Source organism: Cheilinus undulatus, linkage group 8 (genome assembly GCF_018320785.1).
Source record: "Cheilinus undulatus linkage group 8, ASM1832078v1, whole genome shotgun sequence".
NCBI classification, from domain to species: domain Eukaryota; kingdom Metazoa; phylum Chordata; class Actinopteri; order Labriformes; family Labridae; genus Cheilinus; species Cheilinus undulatus.
The window spans coordinates 44,632,955-44,652,299 of NC_054872.1; the positions used below are offsets into that span (position 1 = coordinate 44,632,955).

The following is a 19,345-nucleotide window of genomic DNA, read 5'->3' on the forward strand; positions in this document are numbered from 1 at the left end:
TTCCAGGTGGAAATCTTCTGTCTCTGTTTCTGATGTTTTAAAGCTTTCCTCTGTGCACAATCCCATCTAGAACATGGGGGGAAACAGGAAGAAGCACACATAATGACAGCTGATAAGGCTAATGCATCAATAAAATGGCATCAAATGACACTGGACATACTGTCAATGTACAACAAATAATGCCCAACCATTACACAAAGGTTTCAGAATACAGCTACAGATTCCAGAGATAAATTAAAGCTATAAATGTTTACAGCCTAGTGCCTTGTTTAAATAGCAAACGAACATGCACTCCCATTAGCATCCATGGGTGTGTTAAAACAGTTTCTACAGACAGGTAGAGCCCAACAATCTGCACCTTTCAGTGGCTCCTGTACTTAAAGTTAAATTTGCTATTCAAATCCTCCATAGGGTCTTTATTATTGCAGCACTTTTACAGCATGAACTAAGACTCATGACTATAAAAAATTTAACAATGAAGAAAAAAAGCAAAGAAAAAAGACTGCGTATATATTTCTTTACAAGGATAAAGAACTACATATCCCACAATCCACTGCAATTCATTATGTTTATTGTAAAGGATAGTTTTCAAGCTTTCAAACTGTACATGTACCTTCTTTCAACCTTCATCTTTATTGTAATGTTTACATTCTAAAAGGTGCTGTAGTATCTAAGGTTGTCACACATTTGAATTTTTAATCACGATTAATCACAGAATATCTGGAGTTAATTGCAATTAATCCCATCCTTTATATTGCATTTTTTTTAAACTCCACTATTTTACATTTAAAACGTCTTCAGCTGTATTAAAACACAGCTCAACGAAAGTTCAAGCAGGAATACTGTTTCTGCCCGTTCTTCAATCACCACTCATTTACATCTCTCCCTTTTCCATTCTTTCTCTCTTCACACTCAGACGATCAGTTGATTTTGGGCGTTCACTCTCCTAAGTATTCAGCTAATCAGATTCTGCCACAACTCCGTTTGTTCAATCATCATGCACCTGTCAGATTTCAAATCTGTCATTCTCTCTTTCACAGTCAGCCAGTCGTTCTGTGCAGATGCTGCAACCCTCCTCCACCCCAGCCACCTCCATTCAGTTATTCAGCATCTGGTCCAGATCCTTACAGGTCTCCTGCTCATCTTATTCTGCATTCTTCGGTTCCTGGGCAGCTTCTCAGAAGTCTACTCCTCATCTGATCCTGCATCTCTCAACACCACCACCAGGTTCTAGACTCCAAGGAGGATATCCTATTCCTCCCGTTTGCTTCACTACCCCTTCAAATATATGATATCGTCACGGTGGAGTCCAATCGCCAAGGACTTGCACAATTCTCTTTCTTCAATTTGTAAAATAAATCATTGTCAAACTCGTATTAAGTGATTGAACTAAGGTTAATTGACTTCCTGTTTACATACAGACCTGCTTTTCTCGGTGGTCAGATCTAAGATTAAGACATTAACTTAACCTCGCAAAGGAACTTATAATGGATTGAAAAGGAAAGAAAAGGACATTAAATTATTAAATGTTAAACAACACAAGGTTCAGATGATTTTTAACTTATCTACTGAACTGCCTTTGAGTTTGTTAAAGTGAAATCAGACATTAAGGAGCCGTGGTGGACTTAATTTAGATCATTGTATCACTTACATTATACAACTGTGACAGCAGAGAGACACTGCAGGCTGTTCCAAAGTGTGCTGAAAGGGACAATGAAGCATATGATTAACCGAGATTTTTTGAAAATTAATGTACCAACTGTGGACCTTAATTGCAATTCATCTTGCCAGTCCTAGTTGTAATGTATTGTAGTTTGCATAAATATTGCTTCATGCTGTTATGTATTGCTGTCATCAACAGTTGACAGTAATTTTGTGCAGGCTAAATAGACATTTCAATGCTGAGACCCCAGCAGTCAGAGACATCACTGTGTCACACTCTAGGATTGTTGGTGCTGTCATATTTTTGGCTGAGATTGCGAATAAACAAATTTTCTCCTCAAAATGGGGTTGATATCTTTTGATGTTTTATCTTTTACAGGAGCTTATACCGTCTACCATTTTGAACTCACGTAGCTTGTGGTCAACCTGGCTTGGCTTCTTCTGACAATATGGCTAATAATCAAATACACTATGGAGAAAAGAATGGGAAGTCAACTTCCTGAACCTTGCTGGTGAGCTTTGTTTCTATCTGAAGGATGCAAAAATAATTGCACCTTAGACTACATTAAACCTGGTCTACAGTCAGAGGTATGAAATGAGTGGTTCTATCTATGTAAGTGTCAACACTACACTCCACCGTATAAATATCAATGCACCACCCAGCAGGTGCACCTAGCTCTTTAAGGATATAAAATTGAAATCCTGATTAGTTTGCAACTAAATACACATTCTTTATGAGCTGCTCTGAGGATTTGCACCCAGATTCTAAATGTAATAGCAATATGTAGATGGACACGCCCCAACTCACTTTGCTCCATGTTAGACAGCTGTCAAAATAGAACCTTTTGTTTTTTCCAAGTGCTGTCTTAAAAAGTCTTAGCTCCTCTTCCTCCATAGAGGTCCAACTTTTTTTTCCACTCCAAAATCATACCTGTGGAGTAAATTTGTCAAAAACTTGGTAAAATATTTTCTATCCAGCAACACAGAAGAAATCTTTCCTTGGCACAGAACCCAATAAAACCTCAATCTTTTCATGTCAAAATTCACATTCCCAATAATATTCAAATCACATCATAACACAATATGATTCTCTTCTACCACATAACAGGGTTTAAAGCTTTTATCTCTGAAACTAAATCAAAGTTTCTGATTAAAAGAAAATTTATTCCTGCATAGATTTGAAGCAGCAGAACATTTGTCCATAAAAGCTTTGACAATGTGAAGGTTACACTCCAGAGCTGGCCGTGGATTTGATAAAAAAAAAATGTGTCTGGTAATTCAGCATTAAAGTGATGTGTAAAGGTCTATTTGAATCACCATTAGACAACAGACAGATTTTGTTAAGAGTGTAATAATGTGCACATCACTGTTCAGATGGTTGAAGGCAATTAACAGACAGCTAATGGCGACAGTAATGTCTGCAAACTGGATCCATTCCCACTTTTTTCTTTTTGTTCAATTGACCATTTGCAGACAAGTGTGGACTTAAAAAGTGTCTGCCTCATGAGTGCACGACAAACTGTGGATAAAAGCTCTTTTTAAAGAGATTTTATTGCTTTGTGTGGCTCGGCTGAATGTTTGGATGGGAAAGTTTGAGCAGTTTTACAGCGAGAGAGATTACTTTAAATATCCAAAGCACTGCACTGGCACAGTGTTGTTTAAACTAAGAGAATCATTAAACAAAGTATTTAATTCATGCACTGACTTTTCACTGCTACGAAAAATACTGAACGGGTTCTTGATTAATGGATGATCGCCTCATTATTCTCAAGTGTGTCGATATTCTTGTTCTGCCAGAGGGAGAGCCTCCAGTTTATTTCTTTTCAGGTAGCATCTAAGCATTAGATAAACAGGATAAATGACATTTCCAAATGTTCTATTAAAATACTTTTGATAAAAGAGTCTGAGTAGGGCTTCATGCCCCTCTTTGTAGCTAAAGTGGAACTGCTATATCTAAAATTTTGCAGGATATTTCTCTATGTTTATGGTTATTTTCCCTATGCACATGAGGAAGCATTTATGCATGCTATAGATGATAATTTCAAACTTATTTGAGAGAGAATAAGTGCCAGAAACACAGTTATTAAATGGGCTTGTGAGATATTCTCATGTGTTGTTTGATCATGGGCTGCTCGTGCAAATTTATGAATTTAACCATACACTTTGGCTTTAGAAGCACCGTAGAAGAAGAGTGAAGGGTGGGGGCTGCATTGTTTAGTGTTGATCATTTATGACATAAAAACATAAAACATCTTTGCCAGGAAATAAACTGTACCACACAGTCATACACTCAATCAACACAATCAGTTCTGCAGCCCACAATTCTTATCAGCAAAGCAAACATACAGAAAGTGAACAATCAAAGACAATCAGAATCTAATCAAAGTGGCTTTGAAAAGCACACAAGCAACCTTAGTCCTGCTTTAGACAGCAGAGTCATCCATCCACTTTCTACACTGCTTTTCCTGTTTAGGGTTGCGAGGGGTTGGAGCCAGTCCCAGTTGTCTTTAGGCCAGTGGCACTCACACCTGCGGGCAATTTAGAGCTGCCAATTATCCAGCGATAAAGGATTTGGATTGTGGGAGGAAGGCACAGTACCTGGAGAGAACCCACACATGCACAAGGAGAACATGTAGACTCCAAACAGAAAAGCCCTGTGACTGATGTGGATTTGAACTTTTTGCTGTGAGGCTACAGCGCTAACCCCTGTGCAACTGTGTAGCCCACACATTAACAAACCTGGCACAAAAAGTAAGGGAATTTGTGTTTGGTAGATAATTTCTTTGTTGTAACAATGCTTCTTAGCGATACATCTTATACTATTGGAAAGCCTGTTTGTTTTCCTTTTAAATAATGCCATATTCGTAAGGAGCATGCATTTGTGGGATGAGCAGCAGAGCTGAGTATGTGGGTTGCGCCCATGAAAAATAGAAAAATCTTCTCAGTCAATTACCATTGAGTCTTGTTTGGTGGATTGGATGACTGAAGTCTGAAGAAACAAGACACACTGGCAATTTAACTATTTATTCATTAACAAACAGGAGTCTCAGTAGCGTGTGGAAGAACCATACACAGCCACAACAGCCCTGCACCTCCTCCTCATGCTGGTCACCAACCTGGTCACACACTGCTGTGGGATGGCATCCCATTATTTAACCAGCATTTGTTTCAGCCAGTGTGGTTGTGTTGGTCACTCTGGCATGAACAGCACACCCAAGCTGATCCCATGGGTCACTCTGCTGGCAGGTCATTCCATCCTCTCCACTCCCAAATTCTGGAAGTAGTCTCTGATGAACCTCACTCTGTGGGGGCCAGCGTTGCCACCTTAGAGGAAAGACTCTGGTCCCAAACTGTGGAGATATGGGATTGCTACATAACCTCCACTGATGCCAATCAGGAACCTGATTGTCAGTGCCTGGTAGTACCAGAGGATCAAAACAAGAGTCAGTAGCAACAACAGAATAAGCTGTTTGGCATTGGTAGAGAAGATTTGGCATATTTTTTATGGACGCAACCCACATACTCAGCTCTGCTGCTCATCCCAAAAATGCATGCCCCTTACAAATTTGGCACCATTTAAAAGAGAACTTTAGAGAGCTTTTCAACATAACAAGATTTACTGCCAAGAAACATTATTACAACAAAGAAATAATCTACCAAACTCAAATTTCCTTACTTTTTGTGCTAAGTTTAGTTACAATAAATCAGCAAAGAACAACTCCAGTAAGCCGGCAGTAGCTTTTAGTCATTGCCACTCTTGACAACGTAACTTGATGTTGAAGCTCATCAGCCTTCTTCTTCATACTCCTCCCTGGTATCCTCCAATATGATGACAGGAGTCCTTCATTTAGTCAATATCACCAGAGTGGGAATTAGCAGTGTTGAGATCATGTCCTGGGTGATTTAAAAGTTAAGGAAACATACCACTCTAGTGTCCTTTTTGCAGTTGGTGTTATATTACATAATAATGCTAACTTCATTTGTATGATATAATGCATCATGCAACCCCACTTTGATGCCAGTGCTGTACATAAAATGGGATTCGGCTCTGTACTGGTTCCCTTAGAATTTGAAGAGGAATTCAACACACTGAAGTGGAGAAGGGCTCAAATGCCTGTCAGCTGGAGGGAAGGTTATTCACATGATTTTGGAACATGTTGCTATTAACAGTAGAGAGATTTTATGTGCACTGCTGCCCCTTTTCTTTACCCATTGTAATATTCCTGCTCCTCAGGAAATCTGATTCTGCCCTCGCACAAAATGTGACAGTGTTAATATAATGACAAGGCCAGCAGTATTCTGTCTTTGATTTTAATTTTCTGTCTAGAGTCATGGGCAGCATAAAAAATTGCAATTTGATCATTAGAGTGAGCTTTAACATAATGCAAAGTCTGAATTTATTACTATAAATTAAATAAATGTATACAAATGCTTCCTCACTGAGCATCTTTATTATGCATATCCCATTCCATTTTTATGCAGTCCAATAAAACTGAAGATAGATATCAGCAAACGTCAAAGCAACTGTTGCAAATCTACTGGTAAAAATGTGACTGACTTGTTTTGAATTCATGAGAAACATGGTGAAACAGCTATGGCCAATGCTAAAACAAAGTCTTTAACCACATCATATCATAGATCACGTTCATCCATTTTCTTCCTCTTTTCCAAGGTCGGGTCACCGTGCCAATAGGCTACACAAATTGACCCAGGCATCACTTCTCTCTCCTCATTGATACTTTCTAGTTCCCCTAGGGGATTCAAAGGTATTCCCAGGACAGAAGCGATATACAATCTCTCCAGCGAGTTCTTGGTCTATCCTTGTGTCTACTCTCAGTTGGGCATGCCAGGACGTCTAAAGGGAGGCAGATGCCCAAACCACAGCTGGCTCTATTCCGAGCTCCTCATTCTACAGCTAATTCCCACTTCTAACTTTTGCCCCTACTGCTCGATTTAGAGTGCCCCCTTGAAACTGAGTTACTACAGGTAGTGATAAAATCTTCCCATATAAGAACGGGGCAATCTTTCAAGTTTCTGGTACGCTGTCATTTGATGTAGACAGGCCAGGCCAGGTCAGTTATGGGAGTATATTTGGTCTTTTCCATTACATTGAGCGGCTTGACTCTGCTTGGTTTGGCTTGGCACAGCAGCCCAGCACAGCAGAGGATTTTCTTTTCCACCACAAGCAAGCTACCTGTGATGTCATGCCGTTAAGCATCTGCGCTTCAGTGAGTATTGTTTTGTTCAAGAGTTTGCCTTTGTTTCTACATCTAAGTTTCTTCTTCTTCCCTTATTGGTAATCCTGCAGGTATTTCAAAGTATGGCGCAGTGGTTGCTACTCAGATATGTCCTAGAATGATGATGAACCACAGTGATGTTACCACAGTGCTTGGAAGCAAGGCTTGAGCTCTGCTGCATCTTACCCCGGCACGGCCAAACTGGTGATGGAAAAGTAGAGCACCACAGCCAAAGGTGAAAAAAGCCCCACAAGTCGGTTCAGAATTTCACTGCAACAGCCTTGGTCCTGTACTGCTCCGGCCGCCATGGTCCAGGCCTGTGCCAGGACCATGCCCCATCTCTCAAAGTATCCTCCCAGCTGACCCCTCCATGATGCATGCTGCCGCCCTCAAGGTCTGATCCACCCCACCAGGTCCTGGGCACCCACTGAGTAGGATCAAGCCTAGAAAAGCGTGCCAGTGGAAGTGCAGCTGTCACTCCAATGCCAGCTGCTGACCCTTCCCATCCTCACTCTCCTGAGCATGTCAGCATTAGACACATGATCTTGCCGATGATATCCAAAAATGCAGTGAAGAGAAAATGTCACAACAGAGTCCAAGCAGCGCCTCTGGCCATCAGTCAGCATTCAAGGTGCATGTCATGATGCAAAGACAATACAGGAAAACTCTACGAGTAATTTTTCAAATGCTTGTTGAAATCAAAAGGACATAAAGCATTGAAACAACATTATATTGTGATTTCAGATCTTATTTACAAAGGAACTACTGACATTTGTACACTTCTAGAACAACCACCTTGGTGAAGACTTGGGACACCCTAAAATGCAGAAGTATAGCCAGTTGGTAGAGACAAAGCTGTGATGGCACTGAGTCCATCTCTTACGCTGAGCCCTGCCACCTTGCACAGAAAACTAATTTTTGCTGCTTGTGCTGCATCTGTGATCTGTTTTGTTTGATCTCTACCCAAAGCTAATGACTGTAGGTGAGGGCTGGAATGTAGATCAAGTGGTAAAACAAAAGCTTTTCCTTTGCCAGCTCCCTCATAACCACAACGGTGTGGCACAACACCCACAATACTGCAGACACTGCACCAGTCCATCTGTCAGTCCTCAACTCCATTTATCATTTCATCATTTATTTTTTTGAGCAATAAACTTCTGCATTTATTTGAGCTTACTTCCTGCATGTTTCATATCGCACATCAAGGAAAAGAGATATCGTCATTTTTTCTCAGTATCGTGCAGCCCTACCAGCGACCACAGCTCCGCACTGGACACTTCTCTAACCATTGCAGCCAACGTGCACGAGCAGTGCTCGCTGAGCGGGAGCGCGCATGGAGGCGGTCCGGGGCTGCCTCAGTTTTCTGTAATCGCTTTTCTGCTGCTGCTACCTCCAGTTAAATAGCTAGGACACGGGAGCGAGCAGACGGCCGTGTGAGGATATACTTTTTTCGGTACCTTGGGATTACGACGCGGAATTGCAGCATCGACGGCCAGCCGCCAGGTAATATCGACACTCGCATTCAGCCGCGCCTCTTAGATTCACCAAAAGTAAGTAAATGTCCCACGAAAAGTGTCGTTTTCTAGTGAAGAAGAAGAAGAAGCAGGAGGAGGAGGAAAAGAAGGGGGAGGTGGATGTGTGGGACGAGCCTCCCTTTGTGCCGAGGCAGGGTCACTGCTCTTCAAACGTACAATGTGGACACTCCAGAAACGGCGAGGATCCACACATTTTCCCCCCCTTCAGCCCCACCGCCTGCGTCTCTGCCGGACGAGTCCGGGCAGAAACGCCTTCTTCTCTGCGTATTTTCATTGACTTTAAAAAACACCGAGGCCTGGTTTAGTCTTCATATTTCTGTTTTTTTTTTAAATACCCTTATGCGGTAATCTCGGGCACCCTACTTTCCGCTTTCTCCCCCGGCATTGTAATAACGTAATCGAGCTCTAGATAATGTTTATGAACGCTTTCGTAGGACGGCTCGGTTCCAGCCCCCAGTTCGACCCCTATTGTGTTTTTCAGCCCAACAAATGTTGACCTACACGGTCTGACCAATCAATTAACTCATGTATGCGAACACTAAAACGACTTTACTTGCTTGTGTTGTTATTTTGGGAGACCGTAACGTCTCCGCATTGACCCCGGCATCTCCAACGGCTATTGAACCGGGTACATTTTAACCGTTGATGTCCCTATCATTACCGAAACGCCCCCCCGGGAAAGACGAGCTGTCCGCCACTTCACTTCATCGTTTTGATTAACTTCTCCCACAACTTAAAGCTTTATATCTGTCTCTCTGTATTACATGACAATTCAGAAAAAAACATATTCCTTCTCAACCGTGTTTTTTTGTCTGTAAAGGTGAATTAATATTAAACAGAACCGGGGCAATGCTCATTTTCACGGATAGTCTCTTCATTTTAGAGTGTCTTAAACGATTTGTCACCGAGGATGTGTATTCTCATGAACAAAACAGGGCTTTATGGCTATCAAGATTTATTTGTTCCGCCTCTACGGTTATATTAATGACCAAAACACACTATATTTTAACAAAGGGGTAATGTATTAGAGATACACGATATATTGCATAGTTGCTGGTATCCGAATTATGTCCAAAAGACCAAACGTAGTTTAGCTAACAGTCCATGCTAGCTAACTGATATGAACACCTTTTATTGTAAAAAGCTGCCTCTGCTGTACTTGAAATTTAACTGTTAGACTCCTCGTATGGACCCAAATTGTGTTTGAAAAATACAGAAAACAAGAAAAACGACATTTTTGTTCATTCAACAATGAAATTTGTCAGCTATATGTCATTAGATACGGAATGTGTTCATAACAGCTACACTTAAACTAAGCTTTACGTGCCAATTTGAGCTTTACAAACAGCCCTGTAAGAACCTGCTGACAAACAGTGAGCTCTTTAATGAAGATGTGACCATCTAAATGGAGCATACATTTTTAAATTAAAATGAATGCCCCTCATTAAACCACAGGTTTGTAAGGTGGTTTTCCAAGGCAGTCCTGATTTGAAATAACACAAAAATACGGTGCCTTCAAAAAGTATTCACCTCCTTGGAAGTTTTTCCCTTTAACTGATTTTACAAATCAATCATGGCTTAACATACCTTGGCTTTTTTATCCAAGTAAAATAACAACAAATGTATTGATTATCAAAGTGAAAACAGATTTCAATGGAGTAATGTCAATTAAACAGAAATGTGCCATGTAAAATAAGTTAAGTTGGTATTTAGTACATGCTTCTTTGGCTTTAATCACAGCACTGAATCTGTGTGGATAGGTCTCAATCAGGCTTGCACATCTGGAAACTGTAATTTCACTCCTCTTCTGCTTTAGGTCATTGTCTGACTGGAAAATAATCTCCTTCAGAGTGCTCTAAGGTGTCCCATCTCACTTTTCCCCTTCAGTTTGTAATGACAGTCTGATCTAAGCAGATGCTAACATGCCATATTCACTCAATTTCTTGATGAAGGATTTTAACAGGGCTCCAGGGAATGTTTAGTGTCTTGGATTTTTTTGTATCCATCCTCTGACTTGTACTTTTCAATGACATTGTCTCTGAGTTGCTTGGAGTGTTCTTTTGTCTTCATGGTAGCCAGGAATACTGATTAACCAGTGACTGGAACTTTCAGAAACAGGTGTCTCTGCACTACAATAACTTGAGACACATTTACTGCACTCAGGTGATCCCCATTTCACTGATTGTGAGACTACTAGCATCAATTGACTGGAGGTCTGATGAGTTAGGTGAGTCACTTTGAAGGGAGTGAATATTGATGCAATCACTTATTTTACATTACATATTGTTGTTTGGCCTCACTTTGTAGAAATCTGTTTTCTCTTTAACATTAAGGAGATTTTTTTTACTGCTTTATAACATCAATAAAAGGGTAAAACATCCAAGGGGTTAAATACTTTTTATAGACACTGGATTCTTCTCTTAAGTAGCATTAGTTCAAACCTAAAACTTTGGTTGTTTGTACCAATTTAAAGTGTAGGAGTGAAGATTAAATGTAGCTGATGTACTATGCAAACATTCATACATTCTGCCTTTTTGTACAGCCAATATAAATCACCTGTATGTATATTCTAGTGCATCTAAGATTGTGCTAGGGATGCACATATACCATATTTTTCCAGATCAAGTACAAGTAGGTGCTTCCTCTACAGTCTTCATCCTCATTTATGTTAAAATATCATCAAACAGCAGACATGACTCCAACTTCTACCACGTACTCAAATAAAGGAGACTAACATCTTGTTTTAAAATGCTGCTGAGTGCAGTATTGCAGTGTTTTATGAGTTTGAGTACTTAGGCTTGGTATCAGCACTGATACCTGATACAGACATTGGAATCTATACCTCCCAAGGATGAAAGAAAAAGACTCCGGCTGACATAGGTCTGTTTTGCCCTTCCTAAAACTCTACACTTATTCATACATACAGCTGAATACTTGTAGAAACTTAAATATCTTTCATCTTTTTATAAAGATTTATTTTTGAGCTTTTATGACTTTCTCAGAGAGACAAAACACGAGATAGAGTTAGAAACCAGGAAGAGGAAGGCGGGAGTGATGTGCAGAAACAGAACCACTAATTTGAACCAAGGTCGCATCAAATACAAGAGTCTCTGTACAGCCTAACTTCTAGGCCATGGGCGCCTTAAGTATAATGAACTTTCAAGCTGTAGTAATTGCTGATACCAATATTATGCTGATGACCTCCTGCATTTTAAGAGTAATACTAAATTTGCTTGTATAGCATTTTAAGAGTAATACTAAATTTGCTTGTATAGCATTTTAAGTCAGGAGCAATGGATTGTTAAACTGTTAAATACAAGTAAATCTATTTACAGTGAAGTTGTTTCGCACTAGAGCTATTTGTATTTATTCAAAGTGACATATGGTAAATCTAGGCCAGTAAAGCTACTCAAATGAAGTCTTCTAGTTCCAAACAAATAGCCTGTCGTATATATAAAACCCCTTGTAGATCATTAGGTGAATGGCTCATTATATTCCTTTTAACAAGGGTCCTATACATGTATAATCCGCAGCACTGTAGGCTCTGACAAATGTCTTTTCATCAGCTCACACTCTGCACACCCCTGCTCTGTTTTCAATCTCATCTACGTCCAGCTGTACATTGATTAAATTAAACCATCACACTGTGGCTTCACTGCACACCCCCTGTGCTTGCAGAGAAGGCAACAGCAAAGCCTTTGGACATTATATCATCTTTATTTCCCTCCAGAGTGAAAACTGGCTCATATGACTAGACACTTTTTTTCTCTTGAAGGGCCCACGATGTCCAGTGAAGTGCAAAGACCGGACGATAGCCCCAGCACCAGCGGGGGAAGCTCAGATATTGAACAAAGGGAAACAGTACCGCCTGAGCAGGAGCGAGAGCAAGCACAGCCCAAAAAGAAGGAGACCAAGATCTCAAGTAAAACTGCTGCTAAACTTTCGACTAGTGCCAAGAGGTAAGAGAGAAAAAAACAGCGGCATTTTACACAGGGGGTTGTTTGTTACACCAAGGGCCTCTCTTCCCCTGCGTGCCCCCGGGGGTGTGAAGTTATATAAAAAGAACCGCAATCCCACAGGCATTGTCATTTCAAACATCCATGCTATTCATTGTGACACTAAACCCACAAAAAGAAGGTAACTCACACAGCATGTCGCTCGTGTGTCATTGCTGCCATTTGAAAAAGATCTTCCCGTTTCAGCCTGTTTGTTTGAATAGATTTGCTTCATGCTCTGCAGCACTCTTGTCTCTCTTGCACCACCACCAACACTTCCCTCTACCAGTCTTAGCACTTACTCCAAAAAAAAGACAGGCACTGACAGAATTATGCAACCGCATGAGCAAAGGGTTGGCTCAGGCCGCTGAGTCTTTTTATATGAGCGACTGATGCTATGATCATCTCCCTTTTGTGTGTCTATCCTTCACTTAAACTATGAGGGCCTTCAGTTCAACATGAAGCGTATTCACTCACTGTTGTCTGAAGTAGTGCGTTTATATTAACGTGAGTGTAGCAGCCGCAGCGTTTGGACTCGGATGCCCTTCACAGACTGAGTCATCATTTTGCACAGTTATCTGATAAATTGTCATAGCATGCATGTTTATTCACATGCTTTAGGTTGCTTTTTAATTCCTTTGTGCATCTCTGACAAATGACTATAATCAGAAAGATAGTTAATTCAATATATTTGTTTGTTATTTTGAAGGTGAGGTAGTGAGGTGATAACTCAGAACTGATTTGATTTACCCCTTAAAGCTCACAATGTCATAAAACCACTTATGATTATTTTTTCAGATGGAAGAGATGACTCCAGAAGATACCCTTATTTTCCTCCATGCAGAGATTCTAATCCTTAAATGTGTGAATGAGGCGATGTCAAAAAACAATCAGATACCAGTTCAACAGTGCAGAAAATGTCAGATTTGAAATATTCATTTGGTTCACAAGAGCAAATGCAGAAAGTGAATGTCATACCTTTGTTTGTTTTCTACTCAGACAGGCTGTCATTATATAAAAAGGACACAAATACTATAATCAAGGGTCTAATAATTTATTCCTAATGGAAAATATTTATTTGACACATCCTTTGCTGCTGTGTCTATCTGAGAGAATCTGAAAAACACTGCATTTAATAGTGGGATTTCTTTGTTTACTGTTTTTACAGTTCATATCAGAAGCTCCATTTGTTTTGGACGGGAAGAGAACGCTGCCAATTATTTGGCTCCCGTAAAATAGAGGCTATTTCTAAATACTGATGTAATCCTGACCTAAAAACTGAGTTTAAAGCGCTAGTGTTCAGGCCATACACCCCATGCCTGCTCTGGGTAATTAATTGAGTTTCAATTTCAGTTACAGTTTATGCTTTCAGGGACCATGAAAACAAAAGAAAATCAAAATTACTGCACCAGTGAATTGGTTTAAGATCAGTATCGATCAGTATTGGCAATTTAGACAAACATAGATTGGCCATCAATAACGGGGCATAAACAGACATCAGTGGCAGATGATTATCGGTTGTTGATGTAATATTGGCAGTCAGTGCACTTAATGGCCGATTAAGAGAAGAGCGTTATTGTTAGTTCGAAGATGTGACCAGTTGGACAAACTCTAGTCGGTTTTTATGATGAAACGTGAGAGGAAATCTTGGTATAGTGAGAGTGTTACACCAAAACAGGTATCACTACCAAGGTTAGAATAGTTTTGGACTATTCAGTAGTTTTTCTCCTTTTGTTTTAATTTTTAGTTTAGTTTTAATTAGTTTTTACTCCTTTTTTGTTTAGTTTTTATTTTGAAAAAAATGCTTAGTTTTAGTTTAGTTTTTATTACTTTTAGTGTTAGTTTTAGGTTGTTGTTTTTTTTTTTGCAATATAGGATGCCTATCTGTGGTGAGACCCAAAAGGACTTTTCACTTTAATTTTTCAATTTTAATGTTTGTATAAAACTTAATTCCTTAAATGGTCATTGTGTGTAGTTGTCTTCAATCAAATCAGGCGATTTTACTCTCTCCAAACTTGGGTGCTCGTGTCAGTCAGTATGTGAGTCAAAGACTAAAACTAAGGAGATTTTGTCCCTAACTCTATTTCATTTTAGTTAGTTTTGTAAGCACACAATACAGTTTTAGTTCGTTTTTGTTTTATTTGTCAAGCCTAGTTTTTATTTAGTGTCAGTTAAACGAAATGATTTTTACATTTTAGTTTTATTATTTTGTTGGTTTAACTATAATAACCTTGATCATTATAACCATTGGCTAAATTGTCATTGTAAACATCAGTATCAGCATTGATCCGGATTTTTATTATCCATGCTTCTTCTCCCTTCCTTTATATTCCAGACACACCAAAACATTTCTCACTTTAATTTAAGTGAGGAGCAGAGGGATCCATAACACATACCAGTAAACTTTTGTTAGTTTGAAAAGCTAAAGAAGATGACTGAAAGTCAGCGGTTGGTTAACCAAAACAGGTAAAACTACCTCAGTCATACAGAACCATTCTAGTTTTGAGGAAATGCCAAAGAACTTTGCAGAATTGTGACACAGTTCTGGAAGGCCCTCAAGGCAATACAGATTTTTTTATTTACTAATTTGTAGGGATGCAAAGAGACATCGGTTTAACCTCTGTGACAGTCAGTATCAGCCCTGCTGAGAAAACATCAGCTGTTGGCAAGGAATGTGGTAGCCAGGGTTTATGTGTCAAGTCAATTTAATCATAGCATCTAGTATACCTAAGTGCTGACTCAAAAAGGAGATTTTACTGGGCACAAGTAATCCCCCCCTTGGATACATTTTGATCTGTTTTCATGGTCAAACACAAGAGAAAATGTTGGCACAGTAGGAATGTTGCACCAAAAGAAGTAATGAAAAACTGCTGGTATCAGAAATAGGCAAAATTGTTAGTGGTGCACCAAGTGGTCTGTTCATGTAATAGATGAGATCTCAATATCTATCAAAATAATCTTCATAATGGGGTGCCAGTAGCTTAGTGGTCATGTCTGTGTGCCCTTATATAGAGGCCGTTGTCCTCAAAGCAGTTGGCCTGGATTTAAATCATGTCTGTGTCATTCCCTCTTCATCGCTCCTCACTTTCCAACACTGTCCTTTGTCCTATCTGATAAAAGGCATCAAAGCCCCAAATAAAACTCTGAAACAAAAAGTAAACTTAATTAGGATTTTTTATCCATAATTGATCAGCCCTTCTCCATGTACAGAGGCTGTATTCCTCAAGCAGGGCATGTTTATTTTTAGTACTTTGCAACATGTCATTCCCACTCTTCTTCCTGATTTTCTTCTCTATTCTCTGCCCTTTCTGCATCAATGCACAAATCCTAAAATTAAATATGAAAGTTTTTAAATCTAATAACCTGATAAATTTGTTTCAGTGAAAATGTGACCTCTGCAGATAACTCAACCCACACTAAAACACTCAGCAACAGTGAAAAATAAAGAAATTCTCAACTTTAAACAAGGGGAGCCCTGCAGCAAGCTAGGCTTACTGCCGGTCAGCCTTTCAGTCCACTGAATGTGGTGTCTGCTAGAGCTTCAGAGACACAATTAATAACATGAAACTGCTTGATGATGTAGAGCTCTGACATTTTCCTTCACTGGTGTTGGCTGTGGTCACATCTTAAGTTACCTCATATTTGGGGTTTTCTGTCACTTTGAAACTGTGGTTGCTTGTGATAGCCAACAATTGACGTTTTTTTTTTTCTAATATTGCGCTCTATGTGTTTGTTTAAGAGCAGCAATGAGGAAATGTTCAAAATGCAACAAAGTGAGGTGACTGATGCTAGAGAAGATTATCATACAAGATCTGTGGATACTTGCCAATAACTGGTTTATCATGTGAGCATAATCAGGGTTAATGGTTCTAGCACAATTCAAAAGTCAATGAGTTAGTTTACATGTGCAATTTAGTTGAGCGGCAGTTATAGCCAGATCTGAATATTTACTTGGACTACTGTCCGTGCTCCAGTATACAGGCAGTGTGGAGAAATTGATATATTGCAGGGGAATCCAAACTTTTCTCACTGGGGGCAGCATACAAAAATATATAAGGATGGTGGGGCCACTTTCAAATGCCTCATCCTGAGAATTGTAAAGTTAGTAAAAACCAATGTTATGATGGTAAAGATATCCTTAATTATTGGGTATACTTAGATAGCTAGTTAATGGCTGACAAGGCAAATAACCAGTCATCTTAAAGTTTTAAGGGAGGCCAGTCAGATTTCAGGAGGCCCTGGCTGGCCCTGGCTACTACTGGTTCTGCCCCTAAAACACGATTGGTACTGCTATAAGCCTTTGTAATCCATCAGGGCATTATAAATCAAATATTGTTATGTCGGTTGTCAAAAGGTTTTCCATTTACAGTGCTGTCTTCATTTAGTCTAAAAAAAACTCAGATCAATAAAGTCTTATTGTCAAAATGTTTGTTTACAGAAATAGCATGGTAGCACTGCTTTGTACTGAAACAAAGAAGTAGTATACAGTCAAGCTTCATGTTCAAATGCAGGCCATATTACATTTAATGTTTAGAATTTGTTGAGGGACAATCAATAATGGATGCCCCCGGGCCATAGTTTGGACACCCCTGATGTATTGGCACAGGTATGTCTGACTCCACTACACTAGGTGACAATATGCCCTCTTTCAGCAAGCTACTATTGGACCTCGTTGCAGCAGACCTTGCTGTAAGGTAGAGAGCAGCAAAATGGTCAGATGTTGAATGGTGACAACATGAACAACTGAACAGCTTTTTGCATTTGTTACAAATATGATGCATTTTATCCCCCTAGCTTGTGCTAACATCCTCAAGCAAATGACACAGCAACAATGTTGGGTCTGATTAGGTTGAGCTCCAACCTTGTTATCTATGTGTGTAAATATGACTTCAGAAAATTTGATTTAGTATGCTTTCAGTCAGACTAAAAAGTTTCCATGCAGTGTTTCCCAACACATATACTATTCTTGAATGGGCCACCCAGGTCAGTTTACAGCCACCCAAGTATATTTGCCTACCACTCTTTAAAAGATTCACCAACTATGGATGCACAAGAGAGAGATCCATCTGTAGATCCCTCCTGTAAATACACGGATGAAGTGTGAACAAGCCTGATATGATTAAGGAATACTGAGTGAAGTATTTCCAAAGGAGAGTCATGTTATTTGAGAAATCTTTATACAATGCACTGCTGATGAATACACAGCAGAAACACAAACAACTTAACATAAAGAATGAGGCACAGCAGAGTGGCCATCCCTACCCCTCAAGTACAGTGCCATTCTGCAGGAAACACTGACATGCATTCTAAAAGTGCAGTCCACATCTGGCTAACACAATAATTTGACCAACTGCATATAAATGTTTGATTGTTATGCTTTGTGTTTAACAGCTGCAGGGCCACATGGTTGACAGTTGGATCAGAAGCAGCAACATTTACTGCAACATAAGCTGATAACACTGACTTTATGCTTTACAACACTGTCCCTTCCTTCAGCTTTTATCCCTGTGAGATTTGTCCTCAATGACTTAGAATTTAACTATAAAATCTCTTTGTATCTCTTCCAGGATTCAGAAAGAGCTTGCAGAAATAACACTAGACCCTCCTCCAAACTGCAGGTAAGACGATGTAATCTTTTCAAAGTGTTTCTCCACTGACTCACAGAGCTGTGCGTACGGATGCTGTAATGGATGTAGACGGCAGAAAGGGGCTTCTGTTCCTGTGAAAGGAAAGGCCATGCTGTGATGTGCTGTCTTTTGTCTCTGTACCCATAATGCTGTCGTTTATGTGTTTTTGTCTGAGATGATAATCTCAGGTGAATTAAGAGTGACTGTAGCCTAGTCTGCCATTGTTGTTTTTGTTGCTGCATAAAGCGCGCTGCAACCTCTGTGGATAGAGCAGATCACAGTATTATGGTTGCTCTGAATTGGTGGAAAATGAGCGGTGGTGTGACTTTAAAACCTGTTTCAGTTCTCATGTGGCCCCCCCCCCCACTCTGCTGGGGATTTACTGCAGACAATGGTTATTGTGTGCTGCTGCCGCGGCTCTCAGCCCTTTGAGGAAGAGATACGGTCGCTGGTGAGTGGCACACCACACGTGCATCAGTCTCTTTTGACACAGAGAGAGAAGGGATGCCTTTGGGATGCAGCACAAGAGCCAGATTGTATTAACTCAAATAAAGTGATGCTGATTATGTCTATGTTTATTACAGTGCTATAATTACTCTCTGAATCAGCACTCGTCTGCAAATTAAGGCAAAAAGTAATGCAGATTCTTGCAAGATTGAAGACACTTGTGGGAGCTGCTTGTGTTTTCTGTCCATTTTGGAGATTTATTCACATGCACCTGCTTAAAATGATTAAGGAAAAACAGCTTTGTATGACTCATCTGGCGATTTGGAATTACTACGCCCCAGACGGCCTTGTTTATTGCATGAATTAATCACCCCTGCTGGGTCTCATCAGAAGCCCACCATCATTAACGATAAACATTGAGCTAACCTTTTCATTCCAGCTCACAGCCCAGTTTTGTTATTGTACTGGAGGCTAAAAAGAGATGTTGTTTTCCTCGAGGACTCTAATCTATTTCAACCCCCATCCCCTCCTACTCCCCCCTCCCAAAAAAACTAGGTTGGCTCTCATGCAGGATTTAGCTGGAGGACACGAGTAAGTCATTTGAAAGTAAAAATAATCGCTAACGGAAATTTCACAGTCAACGTCTTAGTGGGGAACTAGTTGCCTGGGAAACAATTAAGCTTTTTCAAGATAATCCTTTTCTCTGTGTGTGTTCTCTTTCTTCTCGCAAAATGATACCACTATCTAATAATGTGTTTTCTGTGATGCGTCCAAATAGATTAGCCTTCTGTTTAATAATGACACAAGGGGGAGGGGAAGAGGTCAAATGCATTAAATGCCAA

At 39.9% G+C, this 19,345-nt stretch overlaps 1 protein-coding gene across 1 annotated transcript in view; it reads left to right on the forward strand.

The window, feature by feature from the left end:
• The first annotated feature begins 8,245 nt into the window (after positions 1-8,245).
• ube2e2 (ubiquitin-conjugating enzyme E2E 2) overlaps positions 8,246-19,345 on the forward strand; it is a 65,508-nt gene continuing 54,408 nt past the window's right edge. The window contains exons 1-3 of the mRNA XM_041794452.1: positions 8,246-8,402; positions 12,210-12,393; positions 17,997-18,047. Coding sequence (XP_041650386.1) covers positions 12,218-12,393; positions 17,997-18,047 — 227 coding nt within the window. The 5' untranslated portion in view covers positions 8,246-8,402; positions 12,210-12,217. The remainder of the gene's footprint in view (positions 8,403-12,209; positions 12,394-17,996; positions 18,048-19,345) is intronic.